The sequence below is a fragment of the Rhipicephalus microplus genome, unplaced genomic scaffold (genome assembly GCF_043290135.1).
Source record: "Rhipicephalus microplus isolate Deutch F79 unplaced genomic scaffold, USDA_Rmic scaffold_107, whole genome shotgun sequence".
NCBI classification, from domain to species: Eukaryota; Metazoa; Arthropoda; class Arachnida; order Ixodida; family Ixodidae; genus Rhipicephalus; species Rhipicephalus microplus.
The window spans coordinates 521,160-538,879 of NW_027464679.1; the positions used below are offsets into that span (position 1 = coordinate 521,160).

The following is a 17,720-nucleotide window of genomic DNA, read 5'->3' on the forward strand; positions in this document are numbered from 1 at the left end:
TAAATTTTAAGGGGTTTTGTTCGTGCACTATGGATTCAGGCAGGTTATTCCAGTCTTCAATGACAGTAGGTAAAAATGAGCTTTACATTGTCGAGTGTGTAACATGAGCTGACAAACTGGGGAAATACCGGAGATAAGGTCGCCGAGTGCGTGCTTGGCGTTTTAATTCCCCACTAATTGTCGCCGAGACAACGACTTCTTTGTCGTCGACGTGGCTGGTGTGGTGCACACGTTCCTAATAGCATTCTGATGGAGAAGTGAGGGGGAGGAAGTGACCGCCTACACTGGAAAGATAATGGAATATGCGGGAGAGGGGAGTGAGGTGATGGCACGCTGAGGCTTAGAAGAAGGTGAGACGGCCAACATCTTGGCGTTGCCGCTGGCGTCCGGCGCTGCGGTTGCAGCCGACTGCTTGCTCGCCTGCCTGTTTGCCTGCCAAGGCCTCCTGTCTGGACGACTGCTATGTCCGCTGCTGCTTTCTGGCGCTAATGATCTCGGCCTGTCGATTAGCCGAGCGGTCAACGTTAATTGTTTCTCGCGCGTCAAACGTGACGCGCTCCTCGCCTTGTGACCTGGTCGCGTGTCCTAATCAGGAAAAAAAAAAAAAGACGGAGACACACGTTGGGAGAGAGACACACGTTCTTTGTCTGGTGTTATATGCTGATGTTTTACGTCTTTTGTACCCACCTGCTAAAATCCCTCCCTCCAGGGGATTGCAGTACCAGTAAATAAATAAATAACGAGCGTTGTCTGCAGTGGAAAAGGCTGATCGCAAAATGAGAAAAAAAAAACGAAACGACAGAAAAAAAGTTAAATGAGAGACAAAGATCGCTTCTGACGTTGTTTAACTTTATATCTTCGCCCACCTGTCTGTGTGGACTCTCTTGATTTGTTGCAATGTCAGGCTCTTCCTACACTTTACTTGTAATGGTAATTAGCCGTTGGCTGTACGCCTGACCTTATTTTGGTGCTCTATAAATAATGATTCTAATCCTCCACCGTAAAGAAAAATAATAGTAGCGCAGCTCACACTAGTGGTGCAAGGCTGGAACCAACAGCCGAGCTATAGTGTTCGACCTAGCTAAGCTTTGGTTGTTATGCTTTTTGATCGAGATGCCGTGTTTTTGCTGGTATTGTTACTAAGTAGGATGAGGCTTGCTCATTCTTCTGCGGCTTCGGTCGGTTCCCCACACTACGCATGTGTCACGCGGTTTTGACGGGAACGTGTCACGTGACGTGCTATTACAATGTTTGGAAAGAAGACACGTCGCGTGGCTGTTTTAGTGATGCCACGTGATTTTAACCGCGTGACTAGTTGATACGCGATGTGTATCAGTCCCGTAACTAGTTATTACATATTTATAAGGGACCTTTAGTCCCTTTACTAGTTTATAGGTGATGTCACTTGATCTTTATAGTGGCGTAACATAATCGCCCGTCATCGCTATCGGATTGCACGCTGGACAAATTGGTGCATATGTTGCGGAAGTGAAACATAAGTTCAAGAGCACGAAGCGAGTGCATACCGGTTCGTAATTGCTGTTCACATTGTCCGTCCCAACGAAAATCTTCAAAAACTTCCCTATGAAAAAAAAAATGTGCCTGGTCAGTGAAACAAACAGGTCATGACGCTGTGTCCTGCTTGCATCGTTGTCCTGTATTTGACGTTGTTCTTTCATGTTGTTCATCAACCAACTACCCTAACCCACCTAAAAACCGTCGTTAACGAAAAAGAGACGGTGAAACTGTAGAAAGTTGCAGGCTATAACTCAGATCAGTTTGCATAAGGACGCGCCGGAGATCATTGGGTGAAGCCTTCGCCCTACAGTGGACAAAAATAGTTTTAAACTGCGACTCATTATGCTGCTCACGTTGATGATAAACCGCAGGATAGTGCTGCTTGTGCGTCCCGAATTTCCGAGAAGTTTTGACTTGTCTCGGCCGGCTACTTTAATACGTGTGTCTTCGGTGTTCTGTGTTAAGTCGGTAGTCATAATTCTGCATTATATGTCTCGGGAATATCATTTATTTTTATTTTTTTAAATAACACTGCTATAGTTTTGTCGGCGATTATAACAGGGGATGCATATCAACAATTATCTAATTGCTCAAGAACTCCTGGCCGTCCCATAGGCGGGACCTTTTGCCCATCCCACCCATTTGCGGGACCTTTCCATCAAGTTCTTTGAATGAATGTAAACAAAATCACGCATGGTTATGGCATTACGCATTAGTATCACAATGGTGCATTATTTAAAACAGTTTTAACAAAAGCAAACTTGTAGTATGGTTTCGAAGTGCCACGCTAAGTGTGGTACCGTGCCAACCCCTCCGGTTTTCGTAGGGAGGGATAGGGGCTTGACTTGCTCCCACAAAAGCAGATAACGTTTGGTGGCGACATATGTGCGCTGTGCTTAAAAGAAAGAAACACACGTACGTCGATATAGATATACGCGTAGAGATAGATGGGAGTAAAGATGGACAGACGTATAGAGATATGCTTTGCTTTCTTTTATGTACCGCGCTTATACACGCTACGTTTGTGAATGGCCATCTTGCCCGAGCAGCAACCCTTGCGAACTTCGGTTAAAAAATTTGTTAAAGGGGTGCTGGTACGAAATTTCTGGGCCGAGATAGCCTGTGGGGTCGATTCTCGTGAACATCAGTATATCGTCTGCAAGATATCAACAGCGAATAAAGCTTGGAAGGTATTTTCAAATTAACTTTGAAGTTTGTGTGAGCGACCGACTCCATAGCGCTATAGACACCCTCGGAGGTGACCCCGAGGTGACCCCCTACTTCCCTCACGTCACCACGCTGCGGTCAAGAAAACAAGTTATGATGACGTCATAGCCGCCGTTTTTCTTTCGCGCGTTACTTTCCGAACTCTATATTTCTCGGCAGCTGGTGTGAGTGCGTGGCCGTGGCGCAGGCTTAGAAAGTTTTTGTGTTTGGCAACATTGCAGTGCCGTTTTTTATTCGAAAGTAATTCTTGATACGGACCGTTCCGAAGTGCGTCACAGTTTTGTGTGCTGACGTGGTCAAGAGTTTCACTCGCTAGGTGGCGACAGTTGCATCCAGTTTTTGGAACTCTTTCAAACCGAAACGGAAACTGATCGATGTTGAGGGGCCTGTAAATAATTCTCTGTCGCGTGCCGCAGCAAATAATGTGTCGTGTCATGACTAACAGTTCTACAGCAACGCATTGCAGCAGAATAACGCGAGGCCAAATTTTTGGTGTCAGTACCTCTTTAAAGGCACGCATGTGGCGATTCGCAAGCAGGTTGCATAGCCACAGCGTGCACTGGTATTATTATTTTTATGTACTTTGGGCAAACGTCTCAACTTGTGTTTCTTTTTTTTCATTTCTTCGACACGACGCAGGCTGAAGATCTGAGCTCGCTTGTGGGATCGGCGTTCCGCATGGCCTACGCGCGCCAACTCCAGCAGCAGCAGCACCACCACCAACAGCAGCAACAGCGACAGGGCCTCGCCGTGCAAAGCCCGAGAAGCGCTAGCCCCGCCGCCCCGACTGACGCGGAAAGGAAGACCGGCAGCCCCTCGCTGTCGAAGAAGGCGGCTCCCTCGAACGGGCGACCCGAAGCTTCGCCCCCCAATGCCTACACCAAGGTTTGGGTGAGTGCTTGTCAGGGAACTTTGATGGATGCTCTGTGGCTAAACATTACTAAGATAATGTAGATATACCTATATCGCGGCCAATATCCTTGTTGATGTTCGGAGTAGTAGTTGGACATGCTGTTAGATGCTTTTGACGGAAGACAGCTGGTTTATTGCAGGGCGCAGCAATGGGCGTCGTGGAAGGAAAAAAAAAAAAACTCATTAGGTTCGGGGTCGGCTGATCATTTTGGGTGCCTTTGATAAGTGCAGTGCGGGTTCGGACAAGCGCGGCAAGCTGTGGAAGAAAAGTTTGTGTTTTCGAGGCAATTTAATCTAATCGATGATGACAAAATTCGCGATAAGATTTCAGCGCGGCTTCAGCTGTAGTTTCTGTCTCTGGAATATAGACATCCGTGTTGTGTCCGTGATTGTCTGTCGCTTAACTGGAACCTCTCTGCGCTCTGAATAATTGTCGAAACAACCTCATTTCATCTTGCTTAAACCTAGCATGACCTATAATTCTAAGCAACCTAGAAACAACATGTATGACCTAGTTAAGGCCTAGAAACAATCTAAAAGCAACCGGATCAGTCTCTAGAATCGTCCCGTTCCACTGTTTCCAGCCTTGCGCTGCTCGCGGTGCAAGCTTCGCCTTTTTTTTTTTTTTTTAGGGGCGAAGCTCCTTATAGCGGCACCCGTTCGTCCCCCCGTAGTATGTAACAAGTATAACATTTTGACCTCCAAGGTGGTGCCGGTGAGAGACTTCTTCTGTGCGTTGTTGAACAATAAAAAATAGTGCTCAATGTACATGTCAATGGCTGCTTTTAGTTAACGCGCAGGCTGCGATCACCATTAGCAGCCATTGGCATGTACATTGAGCACTATCTGACAAGAAAGGGTTGCTACGTTATACTCGCTGGGTGTAACCTCCTTAGCTTTAGAAAGGTTTAGCGAGCGTTGAGCCGCAGTGCCATGAATACAATGAACTAGTATATACCATGAACTCGAGGTGGTTAAAGGTGAGAAGTGGACCCGAAGCGCAAGCCGTAAGAAAGTGTGCGTGTGCCACCTCTCGTTTAGTCCTTGGAATGTCCGCTGGATGGCGGTGCTTCTATATGGGGAATATATGATGAAAAGATGCGAGATGGTGGTACTTGGAGTGTTGAATAGATGGACGAACGGACACATAGACAGATGCATGGATGGACGCATGAACGGACGCAGGGGCGGCTGCATGGACGAACGCAGGGACGGACGCACGAACAGACGCACGCACGGACGGGCTGATGGACGCATGGACGGTCACACTGACGGACGCATGGACGGACGGAAGCAAGAACTAATGGACGGACGTATTCTTCGCCCCACTCTCCATCATTCACTCCATGTATATGCTGCCATTTTTTTATCGTGGTTTATCTTATAGTGCCACGTATAACGCTCAAAAGCATGTGCATTAGCCCGGCCGCGTACGCATGTAATATACGGATACGGCGAAGCTGTCCTGTCCGGATTATGTGCGTGTTCTTTCCAGAGTCGTCTGTTCTGCGCAGGGCAGTTACTACTTTACTTTCGTAAGCACATTTTCTTTAGATGGGGAACCTTCATCCACGGCAGTGCTATGCTTCACGCGTGGGTGGAACTGTCGCCATTGCAATTTACCGTTTCGTTGTTGTTCGAGGAGCGCTTCGCTTTTACGTAAGCCCTCAATTGCGCAAGCCCTGTCGCCTCGTTGATCGCGCAGAGGAATCTGTCCGGAACGATGGCGACTTGATTGGCGGGATCGAGAAAGGAGGGGTGAATGCGGGTGAGTCTGTCGCTGGTATCTGTGTTTCTAATACGAGGCACAAGATTGCTACAAAGCTCCCGGGAAGCGTGCTCGCTGAGTTGCCTAACCTATTTCGGAAGACTCTTCCCTCCATCCGCGCGCAAGTGTGCTATTATATATATATATATATATATATATATATATATATATATATATATATATATATATATATATATATATATATGTATATATATATATATATGTATATATATATATGAGATCTGACAGACAATACTGTCAAGGAATGTATAGAGGAAGCGATTAGACCATTTGTAATGTGTAAATGTGAACAACGAAAAGTGGGTGAAAACATACTTTGCCGTGAGCAGGAACCGAACCTGCGACCTTCAAATAACGCTTTCAATGCTCTACCACTGAGCTACCACGGCGGCCATCGCCCCAGCCAGTTTATCGGTTTATATGTGAATTCAAACGTGGGAGTGTCAGTCAGCGCCGCCTGTAGCCATGGAAGCGAGTGTGGCACACTATTTATGACCCTGTTTTGCGTCACGAGTGGTTCTGCTTCTTGACGCGACCAGGCCCACCGAGCTCTCCTTACATTTATGAACCAAACGGACCTGGCCACCCGTTTATAGACGGTCTTTTTTTTTCTTCTCATACTCGGCGAAGTCTTCGTCATTGTCTTCCTTCCTCATCTTCTTTCCTCTTTCTCCCCTCTAATCTTTGTTTCCTCTGTTTCTTCCCTCCTCCCGAAAGAGTGAGCAGGCCTTGTGCCCCTTCAGGTGGCAGTTGCCAGCTTGCTCTCTCGCTCTTTCCTCTGTGTCCTTGTGTACCTGTGTATGCAAATCAAATAAATAAATAAATAACTTATATCTCTTGTGCACAGTGTACGAACGAGTGCACAATAGTGCACTGTTTCTTTAACCTTCGTTTAACTTTCCGTACTGCTCGTTATCTTCGTCTATTGCTACTTTTCTGCGTATATTTACACTTATATTTTAAAGTATGTTTTCTACCTTTAGTTCTCGAGTCGTTTGCGCAGCGAATTCCTCGTCTGTCAACTTTGAGAAGACGTATGTCGGCCACGTGTTTCTCGCACACGCCAGCGTCTTTACCGCGGTTCAGATCACGTCGTCAAAGTTTCTCGATCATTGCGCAAGCCTCGACTTTCACGTCGCTGAGTGCCACGTTTCTCTATACAGTCGCCCGGAGCACTGCAATTTGCGTTCCACCGCTAATCGAGACAGAAGTCGGTCAAACTCTGCGCTAAATTCTTCGGCATGCAGCCCCCCCCCCCGCCTCTCTCTCTTCAGGCTCAGGACCGCGTGGAGGGAAGGTATTGTGTAAGATTTCGTGTCCGGTGAAGATGGGTTATAACTGTAGCCATTAAGCTCCGGGCTCTCATGGAACCTCTGGCACTAACCCAAATCATTACTTGCGCTGACCGTAATGCTTTTAGCAAATCAATGCCCGTACTTTTAATACGAGAAGATAAACCTACGAAAGCTTGCGTAAAAAGCGGGATAGATCAGTTGTTTCAAGTTTCGAAATTGAAGAATTGGACGCGACACCAATCCGTAGTGGCGCCCGCAACTCGGCGTTCGGGCGCCATTCTTAACTCTTAATAACAAAACTCTATTTTCAATAAATATCATGTGTATCCAACATAGCTCTCAACTTGAACCGGAACAACATGAAGTATTCATCTATATAATGCAATATAAGCTCTTAATTTGAACCAGAACAACGTGAAGTGTTCATCTATATAACGCAATATAACTTTTCGTTTCATGTAACTCTTCCTCTTAACTCGAGCACTGAATTATTGTATCTATATTGTCAAGTTGAGAACCAGAACCACACGAAGCCGCTCATACGCCGCCTAGCAGACGGCACAGCTTGATACGCTTGAAACGACATCCGATCGCGCGTTACGCTGGGCCTATTCGATCCAATTTCGCGCTCAGCGCGAACGCCAGACGAGCCGTGAAACAACACACTCCCCGCTATTCGTGTCGATCCGACGCGCGCAAATCGTCGTGTCGCCCAGAAGCACCTCGTCAAACATTATAATAACAACAATAGTAATAATCGTAATAAAACCAACCGTATGTGAACGAAAGCATACGCGTACGCATCTGCGGCAAACGCGCGTTGGCCTGACACGACTCGACCTGTTTTTATTTCGCGCCGCCAAAACGCGCGCGCTTTCTCTTCGCGATATCCGTGCCTGCACACCTGGTAGAGCTCGTCACCTTTTGAACCGTCGCGCGAACATCGAACAGCAACGACGAAGCAAAAACAAAAGCGTGCGCGTTTTCTCGCGATGTCGTTCTCGCGAGCTAGCAAGCTTTGTCGAGCTATAGCAAGCGACAGATACACACGACGAGCGCGTCGAATTGGTGCCGTGTCTGTGTGTGTTTTGTGCGAAGAGCGCGAAACGGCGTCGTGTTAACCTCTGAGCGCCGCGTAAATCCAATAAGACCGGAGACGAGAGAGAGAGAGAGAAAAGAGGAAGGGTGTCAGGTACCGGACCGTGAGGTGAAGCCTATACCTGCCCTACAGAGAGTTATACAATGTTGTGTGTGGCACGCGTAGGAGAGCATGGCAGGCGATGCACTATATAGCAAACGTGTGTCGGAGGTCCTATACACGTGTAAGTGTATATATATGGAGTATATATATATATGTACGTGTAGACCATGTCGTGTGATGCTCCGCATAGCTGTTTCGCTCTCGCTGCTTCGCTGCCGGCTTGATTTGCTGTCGCTGGAAAGAGACGTAAAACGGGCCGTTGCAGCTGCTCGCACCAAAAAGGATTTGTGTCGAGCTGTGTATAAAGCATTTCTGTGCCCGTCCGTCGAATGACGCGCGATTTCGTTTGTCTTTCGTCTTTTGAGCTCGAAGGTCGCTTTCCTCTTCCTGATTTCATTTTATACTTTGTTTGCCCGAGTGTTTGTGTTTGATGACTTCGAAGGAAGTGTCGATATTTGCATGAAAATTTGCTCAATGGTTCTACGAAGACATTGCGTGTATATAGCGTATAGGTCGTTTTTTTTTCCTACGCCCTCTCCCCTACCTTCTCTCTGTATCATTCCCCATTTCCATTTGTTTTACCCTCTCTATCTCTCTCGTGATACTACTGCGCTAGGTAAGCGAAAGTTATGATCACACAAATATCATTCAGTTTTATTAATGAAAAAAAATCTTTAAAAAAATCCATAGCCAACGTTTCGCTAAAAGGTTTTGCTCTGCCGGTGTACATTGTTGCATGACGGCGCAGCAGCTGATGTACTCGCAAGGGAGCAAAAACCGAAACGAAAATATTTTATTCGGAATTTTCATTGCGTGTCTAACATTCCGTGTCGCAAAAAAAAAAAAGAAACTCGCGTTACGGCTGTACTGAAGTGATGCCAGTGATGGTGGTAGTTACAGAAGAAAGAGAGAAAAAAAAGGTGAAAACACTGACCGATTTACAAACTCACTGTTACGCAGCCGCATGTTGTAGTGCGTGCGGAACAAGAGAAAAAAAAAAGGTGAAAACACTGACAGATTTACAAAGCTACTGTTACGCAGCCGCATGTTGTATACATATATAGTGCGTGCGGAACAAGAGAAAAAAAAATTGAAAACACTGACAGATTTACAAAGCTACTGTTACGCAGCCGCATGTTGTAGTGCGTGCGGAACAAGAGAAAAAAAAAAGTTGAAAACACTGACAGATTTACAAAGCTACTGTTACGCAGCCGCATGTTGTGATGCGTGCGGAACAAATCCCTATATGCCGCCCTGAACATTCGCGGGGGCTTTCGTCTGTCTTCTCTTGTATGTATCGAGCGGCCGATCTCACAGATTCGCGTAGGTGCAGCGTCGCAGACCAGAGCACGGCATATCCTTCCTCTACCCGTATTCACCTGCCCGCACTCTCATTATGTACGAAAAACCTGCATGGCGTCTCATCAATTCATGCACCTTTGGAATGTGCACTCTCGAACACGTACGCTTATATATGGAAAGAGAACAAGCGAACGTGCCGATTGCGAGCGTACGGTCTGTTCCGCGCGACCTGACTGATCCGGTTTTATCCGCGTTCCGGCCTCGCCGCGAGCACTAGAAGTCCTGGACCTCCCTGTAGTTCTTTTCGAACGTTAACAAACGCAGGGGAAAATCCTACGCGTCGACGTATACTATCCAATCCGGGAAACAGCGCTACGGACTTTGTGGAGTGAGGTCTGCAATGCGAGCCCTGGAAAGGACGGAGATTATAAAAAAAGATCGCTTCGGGGAACGCGGATTAGATCGGAGTACCCGGCAGTGAGGGATTACTCGACTCGCAGCAGCTCGAGACCTCAATGAACACGTGTGATTCGAGCGCGTGGATGATGAAAACGGTCGCAGGTCGCGGGCCGTCGCACAGACCCTTTTGTATATAACGCCCGGCAATTGTCGCGAACAACGTTAGACGACGTTACCGGTTGATACGGTGGGGAAACGTGAGAGGGAGGCGATCGATGCGGCGTTTAAGAGGACGGAACACACTGGACACTTTGGTAATCCGCACTGAATTTTGCAAAACGAAACTGTGCTAAGCGAGGTGCATGTCTGCGTTTCCGTTTCGTCCTGTAGCTTTGCGCTGAGGATTTGGCTGCGTTAGAGTAGCTGGAGGAACGTAACGAAAGAACGTGAAACCACGTGTTTTGCTCAGGCAGTCAATCGATCAGTCAGCTTCGTGACCACGGAAGCAAGCGTATTTTCTCCGTGCGCGCGCGCGCACGCACACACACACAAACACACACACACACACACACACACACACACACACACACACACACACACACACACACACACACACACACACACACACGCGCGCGCGCGCGTGCATGTACACACAAACATTATACGTGTAAGTTAGCAGCAAAAGAGAATTCATGGTTAGAACAGAAACCACTCAACACGAACATATTGCGAATATCAGGGGCAGGTGCGTTGAAGGTATGGAAGTGGAGAGTGTGAGAAACGAAGGGGAGAAGCCAGGAGCTTAACCAAGCTCTGGCGCGGAGCTTTTACTTGTTCTGAGCTTGTAGCTGACTACATGAACGGCTTCGACAAAGGCTATAGAGGTTTTTAAGAAATGGTTACAACATAATAATAAGCGCAAGCACCGGTGCCCCCGGAACTGCGGCGCGCCAGCCATTCGCCTGTGCAAGACGGTTGGGTTATGTGGATTCTCCTCTAACCATGAATGCCGTCGTTCTGCTTGTGTAAGTACTTCGCACAATAGCAATTAACATGTGGTCGTGTCTTTCAAAAATATGAAGTTTGACGAGTATAGTTTTGCCGGAAGTTTTGCTGCAATTTATCGTAGAAATTAAGTTTTTCTGCTGAAAACCAATGACACTGGCACGCGTCCCCATAGAATGGGACAGCGATGGCGTGGAGCAGTGCTTGCACTTCTTCTCATGTTATAAAGTAACCATGTGTACGGCCTCATGAAATTTGAATCCCGTGGGACGGCTTTTTTCTCTCCCATGCTACAGTTCCAAGGACTCAAAATATAGTTAACCAGTTTTTCGAAACACGTTGTAAGATGTGTTTTTTGTACATGGTGTAAATAAACTTTTTAAGTGTGAATACACTTTATAAGTGACCCCAAACCATCCACCGCCGTCGGCGGCGTCCGCAGTCTTCTCTCTATCTTTAAAAGAAAGAGGACTTGGCGGGCCGCAGCGCGACGCTCTACCGAATAAGCCACGGACGCGACGCTGATATCGGTGTCAGTAACGCGCCTTTTACCCCTTCCCTTTCGCTCGCTCCTCCGCTCTCCTCGCTCGCTGCAGCTGCGCGCGCACCCCTCTCTCGCGCGCGCCCGCCTTCTCTCTCAGTCTCCCGTCGAGAGCGGGTCGTGCGATGGATGTCCCGGAGGCAACGCTACCATCAACAACGAATGCAGTACAACCGAATGCCAGCACTGCACCCGTCGTTGGAGGTGATGGTACCGCGGTGGTTTCGCCGACGTTGGAAGACAAGGCGGTGCTGCGAAGGGCTCGTGAGACCGAACGTAAGCGGGCGAAGCGTGCAGCGGATGCCGAACTGCGTGCTCGCGAGGCCGAGTGCAAGCGGGCGAAGCGTGCAGCGGATCTCGAACTTAACTTCGCAGTGTGGCAGCTTGGGCTAGTTGGTATGGCGTGACGATAGTTATAGCGCGAGAACAAAATGACGACACACAACTTCGCGCTCGCGAGGCCGAGGACAAGCGGGCGAAACGTGCAGAGGATGCCGAACTTCGCGCTCGCGAGGCCGAGGACAAGCGGGCGAAGCGTGCAGAGGATGCCGAACTTCGCGCTCGCGAGGCCGAGGACAAGCGGGTGAAGCGTGCAGAGGATGCCGAACTTCGCGCTCGCGAGGCCGAGGACAAGCGGGCGAAGCGTGCAGAGGATGCCGAACTTCGCGCTCGCGAGGCCGAGGACAAGCGGGCGAAGCGTGCAGAGGATGCCGAACTTCGCGCTCGCGAGGCCGAGTGCAAGCGGGCGAAGCGTGCAGAGGATGCCGAACTGCGCGCTCGCGAGGCCGAGGACAAGCGGGCGAAGCGTGCAGAGGATGCCGAACTTCGCGCTCGCGAGGCCGAGGTTAAGCGGGCGAAGCGTGCAGCGGATGGTGAACTGCGCGCTCGCGAGGCCGAGATGAGGCGTCAGCATCGAGCCGCGAACGTGGCCCAAGAAGCGGAACGACAACGCAAGCGTCAGGCGGAGAAGGGCGATGAAGGCCGGCGTCAAGACGCCGCTCGCAATCGTCAACGGCGAGTGGACGTTCCAGCATTCGCCAGTGAGTTAACGTAAACTCCCCCGTGTGATCAAATTGCGATTCCCAGGAACCATTACACCATGAAGGCACCATAGTGTGATTAATAAATATAATAGTGCGAATTAATAAATACCCCTCATAGCATCACCCCGTGCATTCGCACTTAACCATATTCACCCTCGGGGAAATGCTTGAGAGTTTTTTATAAATAGTAAGTCGCTCTGTATAGTCCTCGCTGCGTCGCGCGGATTTTGTGAGACGGGGCCATGCGTCTCTGGTTTGCAATTACGCAAATTTAGTTCTGTGAAGTTCAAGTTCAATTTGTTGTCCGCCCTCGAGTTTTCTCTCGAATAAAAAGCAAACAGCGAGAGAAACAGCGTCGCGCTTGAGCGAGCTATAAATAGCTCGTGCAAAGCATGAAACGTATACACTGAAGAGTCAAACCGGCTCGCTTCTTCCCGACGGAGACGCGCTCCCACCTTCGTCGTTCTATCCGGTCCTCGCTCGCGATTAATATGTCGGGCCGCGCAAAATATTCCGCGCAGGTGAAGCCGGCAAAGCTGGAAAATGAATAAGTAAACTTCGAGACGGTGATATTACTCGAGGAACTTAAGATTGATGACGTCGGAAGTGCCAACCACCGTCGCGGTCTCGTGCGGACACAGGAAGCAATTCTGCGAAATTCTTTAAGTAGTAAAAATAGGGAAAAAAAGAGAAAACATAAAGGTAAACGTATCTCACAAGAGTGGGTACTGCAAACTTCCTCGAGTCGCCCGGGTTGGGTAATTAATTAGAAGCCTCCGCGGCCACTTCTGCTAGTGAACCCTTCCGCTTCCTATCACTTTCGTGATTAATATTTTGAGTAGTTATTACAAGCTGGACTTTGCACTTTGAGTCGCCTGACTAAAATGCGCTTAGAAAAAGTGGTGAACGGTTTAGAGTACTTCGCACTCTTCTATGGGAGAGCTGAATGCCGTCCAGTGAGCCTGACACTTGATGCTGAGACTGGTGCTCCGCTGTCATAGCATCAAAAACAAGAAAAGTATATAGGGTGGATCAGTTTGTGTGGACTGAAAACTAGGTGCGGTATCGTTCAAGTAGGAGCTGGAAAGTCGCGCTGGACCTTATATAGCTGGTGACAATCAATAAGTTAACTGTAGCGTAGTGGTGAAGCAGCAAGGCATTCAACGCTACAGTAGCAAATCTTACAAATCTTTTTTTTTTAGTCACCTGCTCTACAAAGCTTGCAGGCTCAGATAATTATTGGAATAGCACAGCTTCGACTTTTCTTCGGTGAGTTAGCGTGACGCCGCGAAAAATTGTGGCGCCACGACATCACCACATGATGCTAGCATGACGTCAAAGACTGCCCAAGTTCGCCACGGCGTCATTGTGGCGTCATAGTGACGCCATCACATGACAACGGCGATTTTTCACTGGCGGGCCGATTTCGGAGGCAGTGCTGAATCACGCGAGACGTAGGAAGCTTCCGGTGCCTCTGATTTCGGAGGCAGTGCGAAGTGCTTGGGCTGATTGGTGTGGCATGACGATAGTTATAGCGCGAGAACAAAACGACGACACAAAGACGACTCGTGTCCTTCGTGTCCTTCTTGTCTCTGTGTCGTCGTTTTGTTCTCGCGCTATAACTATCGGCAGTGCGAAACCACGTCAAGGACGGGAAGCTGTCGGAGGAAAGGATGGAGTCTGGAGGGGAGAGCGGAGGTGAATCAGTGCATCTACTGAGAAGAAGAAACGACGTTTGCCTTCGAGTCTTCTTAGGCAAATGGATGAGGTACCCCTGTGAGTTTTCTCTATCTCCTTCCCCTTGCTCAATTTTAATAGCGAATTCGTAGATAATGACGTGAGGCCGCCTCTTAAAACTCCGGCGCAGTTGGGAAACGTATACAGACGCACTTATGTTTGCTTCTTGTGCAGTCGCCACCGCTGTATATGCTGTCGATACGACTGCCTGCCTTGCTTTTCTCCACGAACTAACTAAAACGAAACGTGCGGTGGCCTTCGCCACGTATTCTGCGGCTGATGCGACGCCGTTCGATTTCGCTGCGACTCGTCTTAAAGAATGCATGACCGAGCGGCTTCTCCTTTACAGCTTAGGGACTGAAGAGTGAGAGAAGACCGGACACGAAATAAAACATTATTCAATGAAAAATAAACAGGGGGGGGGGGGGGTCGTGCATGACTGAACGCTGATGAACGGTGTCCCCTAGCACGCGTATTTATGTAGGTAGTGCTTAGGGGCTGCTGCTTTCGCGTATACCGTGTTTACCCAAAGCTAGTTCGACTTCAACGACGGGTCAATGCTCTATAGTTGGAAGATGCAACTTTTATTTATTTTATTTCTCTTTAAGGTAGATTGGTATGCCATCATTTGAAAAAGGAAACGATAGACGATAAAAAAAAACAAAGGAGAAAGAAAGCAGTGGCTGTAGAAGCCAATCGTTTAATTAAATTGCCGGCTTTAGCGTTTCTTAAATGCCCATAGGGTTGTAAAGAACGTGCCGCCGCAGTAGAGGGGGCAAAATTAATTTTAATCAACCGAGGGAACTTTAATGACCGCCCGAAGCGTGGTCCTTTAAGCTTCGTTTTAATACTTGTTCGTTACTTTTTTTATTCGTGATATAGAAGCCGTTCTATACGCACACGTTTAACGCACATGTTCTCGGCAATAGTCCTGCGGCGGTTATTTCAGGGACTTTGTCTTCTCTTTCTTTATACATAGCTGTTGCGCAGAGGCTCTCTGGTTCCATTCCCACATTTTGAGTAAACCGATTCGCCCAGTTATCAGCACTTGGTCTTTAGTTTGACTGGTTCGGCTGCTGTTTTTTTTTCTTTTTTTCCCCTCATTTTTCCTGATCCGCAGTACCAGTTCAGATTACACTCACAGAGTGTGGTTTTCTGTGGTCACGCGCTTATACCTGTAGAGGGAATTAGCACGTGGTTCATAGCTTTGTATGTATTGCGCTCTCACCCCAAATCATTTGTCGTCGTTCTATTCTAGTGATATAGCTATCGTCACGTCTTACCAACTACCCCAAACACCACACTCATCCCAAAGTTTGCGTTGAATCTAGAGACAACACGAAGGTCACTTCGCTCTCTGCAGCGGCAGCGTTTGCTAAAGCAGTGAACCGCCATAGCTTCTTCAGGGTAGGCACTGTATGGGGCGGGGCCGACTTGAGCGTCCCTTCCCCTCAAAAAAAGTTGCGCCTCCCTTCCCTCAAGAGCAAGTATAGTTAAAACACAACGCCCCTGTTCTCAGCTTCCCTGCCCCCCCCCCCCCCCCCTGGAGGAACCCCTTTGTCGCGGGTCCCCCCCCTCCCCAACTCCAGTGAAAAAACCCTGGCCTTCTCCGTACGAAATTCCAGTGCGACGCTTTCGAATTAGTTGCTTCGCCCTTGTGGTGAAGCTTCTGTTTTCCTCTCTCTCTTCCATCCATGTCTTCAGAAGAATGCTTCTGCCTGAATTCGACGAAATACGGCACACGTAAACGCGCTTCAGAGCTGGAAAAAAAAAAAAAGAGGTGAACGGGTGACATTCATTAATGTTACCGAGCACGCGATACGACGACGCCTGTCACGGCGTGTGTGTAGCTGTCGTGGTAAGCATGTACACACGTCGCGCCTCTCTCGTGGGCGTCCTTTTAATCTTCATTTTTTTTTTACTCGAGCTTAATGAGAGAACGCAGGACCTACTCATCTGTCATCGTCTCCGTCCTGCTTCGAGTCCATCCGTACTCGTTTATGTTCCTCGAATTTTCTTTTTCTTTCTTTTTTCTCGCATTGGTTTCTTCGTCCTATACGCTATCTCTCCTTTTCCCTCTTTCCTTTTATTTCTTTGTACTTATTTTGTAGACCTTAGAAACGGCCGCCTTCGCGAGACTGGGTTGGTTATTTGCTGGCTGAATGGAGAAATTTTTAATGCGCTTTTCCCTAAAGATAAAGTACGCAGCTCGTATAGACGCATTCTCATAGTTTTTTTATTTTATTTTATTTTATTTTATTTTCTAGAACTTTCTTTCATATTCTCCCTTCTCGAGGTACGGTGCGCGAAGTAATATTTTCCTGAGATGGCAGAATACTTATAAACTTGCTTTCAGTATTGAGCAGCCGCTCATGCACCTAGTACAAGTCTCTCTATTCATACCGCATCGTATTGGCTTCGATCTTTCAAAAAAAAGCAGCGGGCATGCAGAGACGTGCATGGAGTTTTAATACCGCTGTATGAATGTCCTCTGCTTGATTTGTTTTTGAACCTGTGCCACCGGCACTCGAGCAGTGAATGCGGGGCCTTATGCGATGTCTTTTCGAAAGGTCCCCGCAGCAGAAGTGCGTTTTCGCTACCATCGTGAATTTTATCAGCGTGAGGGATATCTTTGTAAGAAATGAAAGTTCCTTGTGCCGAGCGACCTGAAACGCATGACCTCTTCTTAATTACACCGCACTCCGTCGAGAATAACACTACAGCGGAGATAGCTCCTCTGTGTACAATAATGCTAGTAGTGAATTAATTAATTCATTCATTAAACTTTTCTTCTAGACGGTGTTGGGAATCGGCTCTTCTTTTCTAGAGAGAGTTGGTGGAGCCCGAAAGAAAAAGTGCTCCGCTAAGAACGCAAAAGTGAACATGAAGCGGTGACGTGTTTCTCACCAAAGCGTGTCATCAGTCCACGGCTTTTTGGCGGTAAATTTGGGAACTAAACAGTTCTTTGAATTTGGCATCCTTGCAATAGCACGGAAAGTTGGGCGAGTTGGTTTGAGGACATTATTGTAAACATTTCGGCGCGCACCCAATAGACGAGAAAAGCAAAGGCGCGCGAAGGCGAGGCGCGCCCGTTTGTCTTCTCTCCTTTCGTTTTCTCGTCGGCGCGCCGAAATATTTCCAAGAATGTCCTCAACATCTTTGGTCACCAACTCGATATTTTAATTAAAAATTACCACAGGCATTAAAAGACTGACGTGAAAGCTCAAACTGAGTAAAACTGTTGGATCATAATTGGTGCCCTTTTGTTGATGATTAAGAAGGGGCTGCAGTTTTTGTTCGCGCAACCAGGACAGCTTATGGCGCTCGCTTAGTATAGCACGTCGGACTGGGACAGCTTGTTTCGCTCGCTTGGTATGTCTCAGTAGGTCGTCGAGTACGTTAGCGGGACGGCTCAGTGCTCTCCCATAGTAGAGTACATAGTACTCTAAATCGTTAACCACTTTTTCTAAACACACGTTAGCGGGACGGCTCAGTGCTCTCCCATAGTTGAGTACGAAGTACTCGAAATCGTTAAACGTTTTTTTTTTAAACACCAACACTCACTTACCTACTTATTTTACATACATCAATCAATATGAACTGGGACAGCTTATTGCTCTCCCGTAGAAGAGGACATCGTACTCTTCTAAATCGTCAAGCATTTTTTTCTAAACACACGCTACGCCTGCGCACAAAACTGGAAGCCGTCCAGGACCTCCATGAGGCGTGCGGATACGACGAAACTCTCTGG

At 47.9% G+C, this 17,720-nt stretch overlaps 1 protein-coding gene across 2 annotated transcripts in view; it reads left to right on the forward strand.

Moving 5' to 3' along the window:
* Positions 1 to 17,720, forward strand: part of LOC119180984 (uncharacterized) — a 204,611-nt gene that overhangs the window by 157,113 nt on the left and 29,778 nt on the right. For both annotated transcript variants that reach the window (XM_075885269.1, XM_037432141.2), the window contains one exon: positions 3,385 to 3,636. In XM_075885269.1, the coding sequence (XP_075741384.1) occupies positions 3,385 to 3,636 (252 nt within the window). The remainder of the gene's footprint in view (positions 1 to 3,384; positions 3,637 to 17,720) is intronic.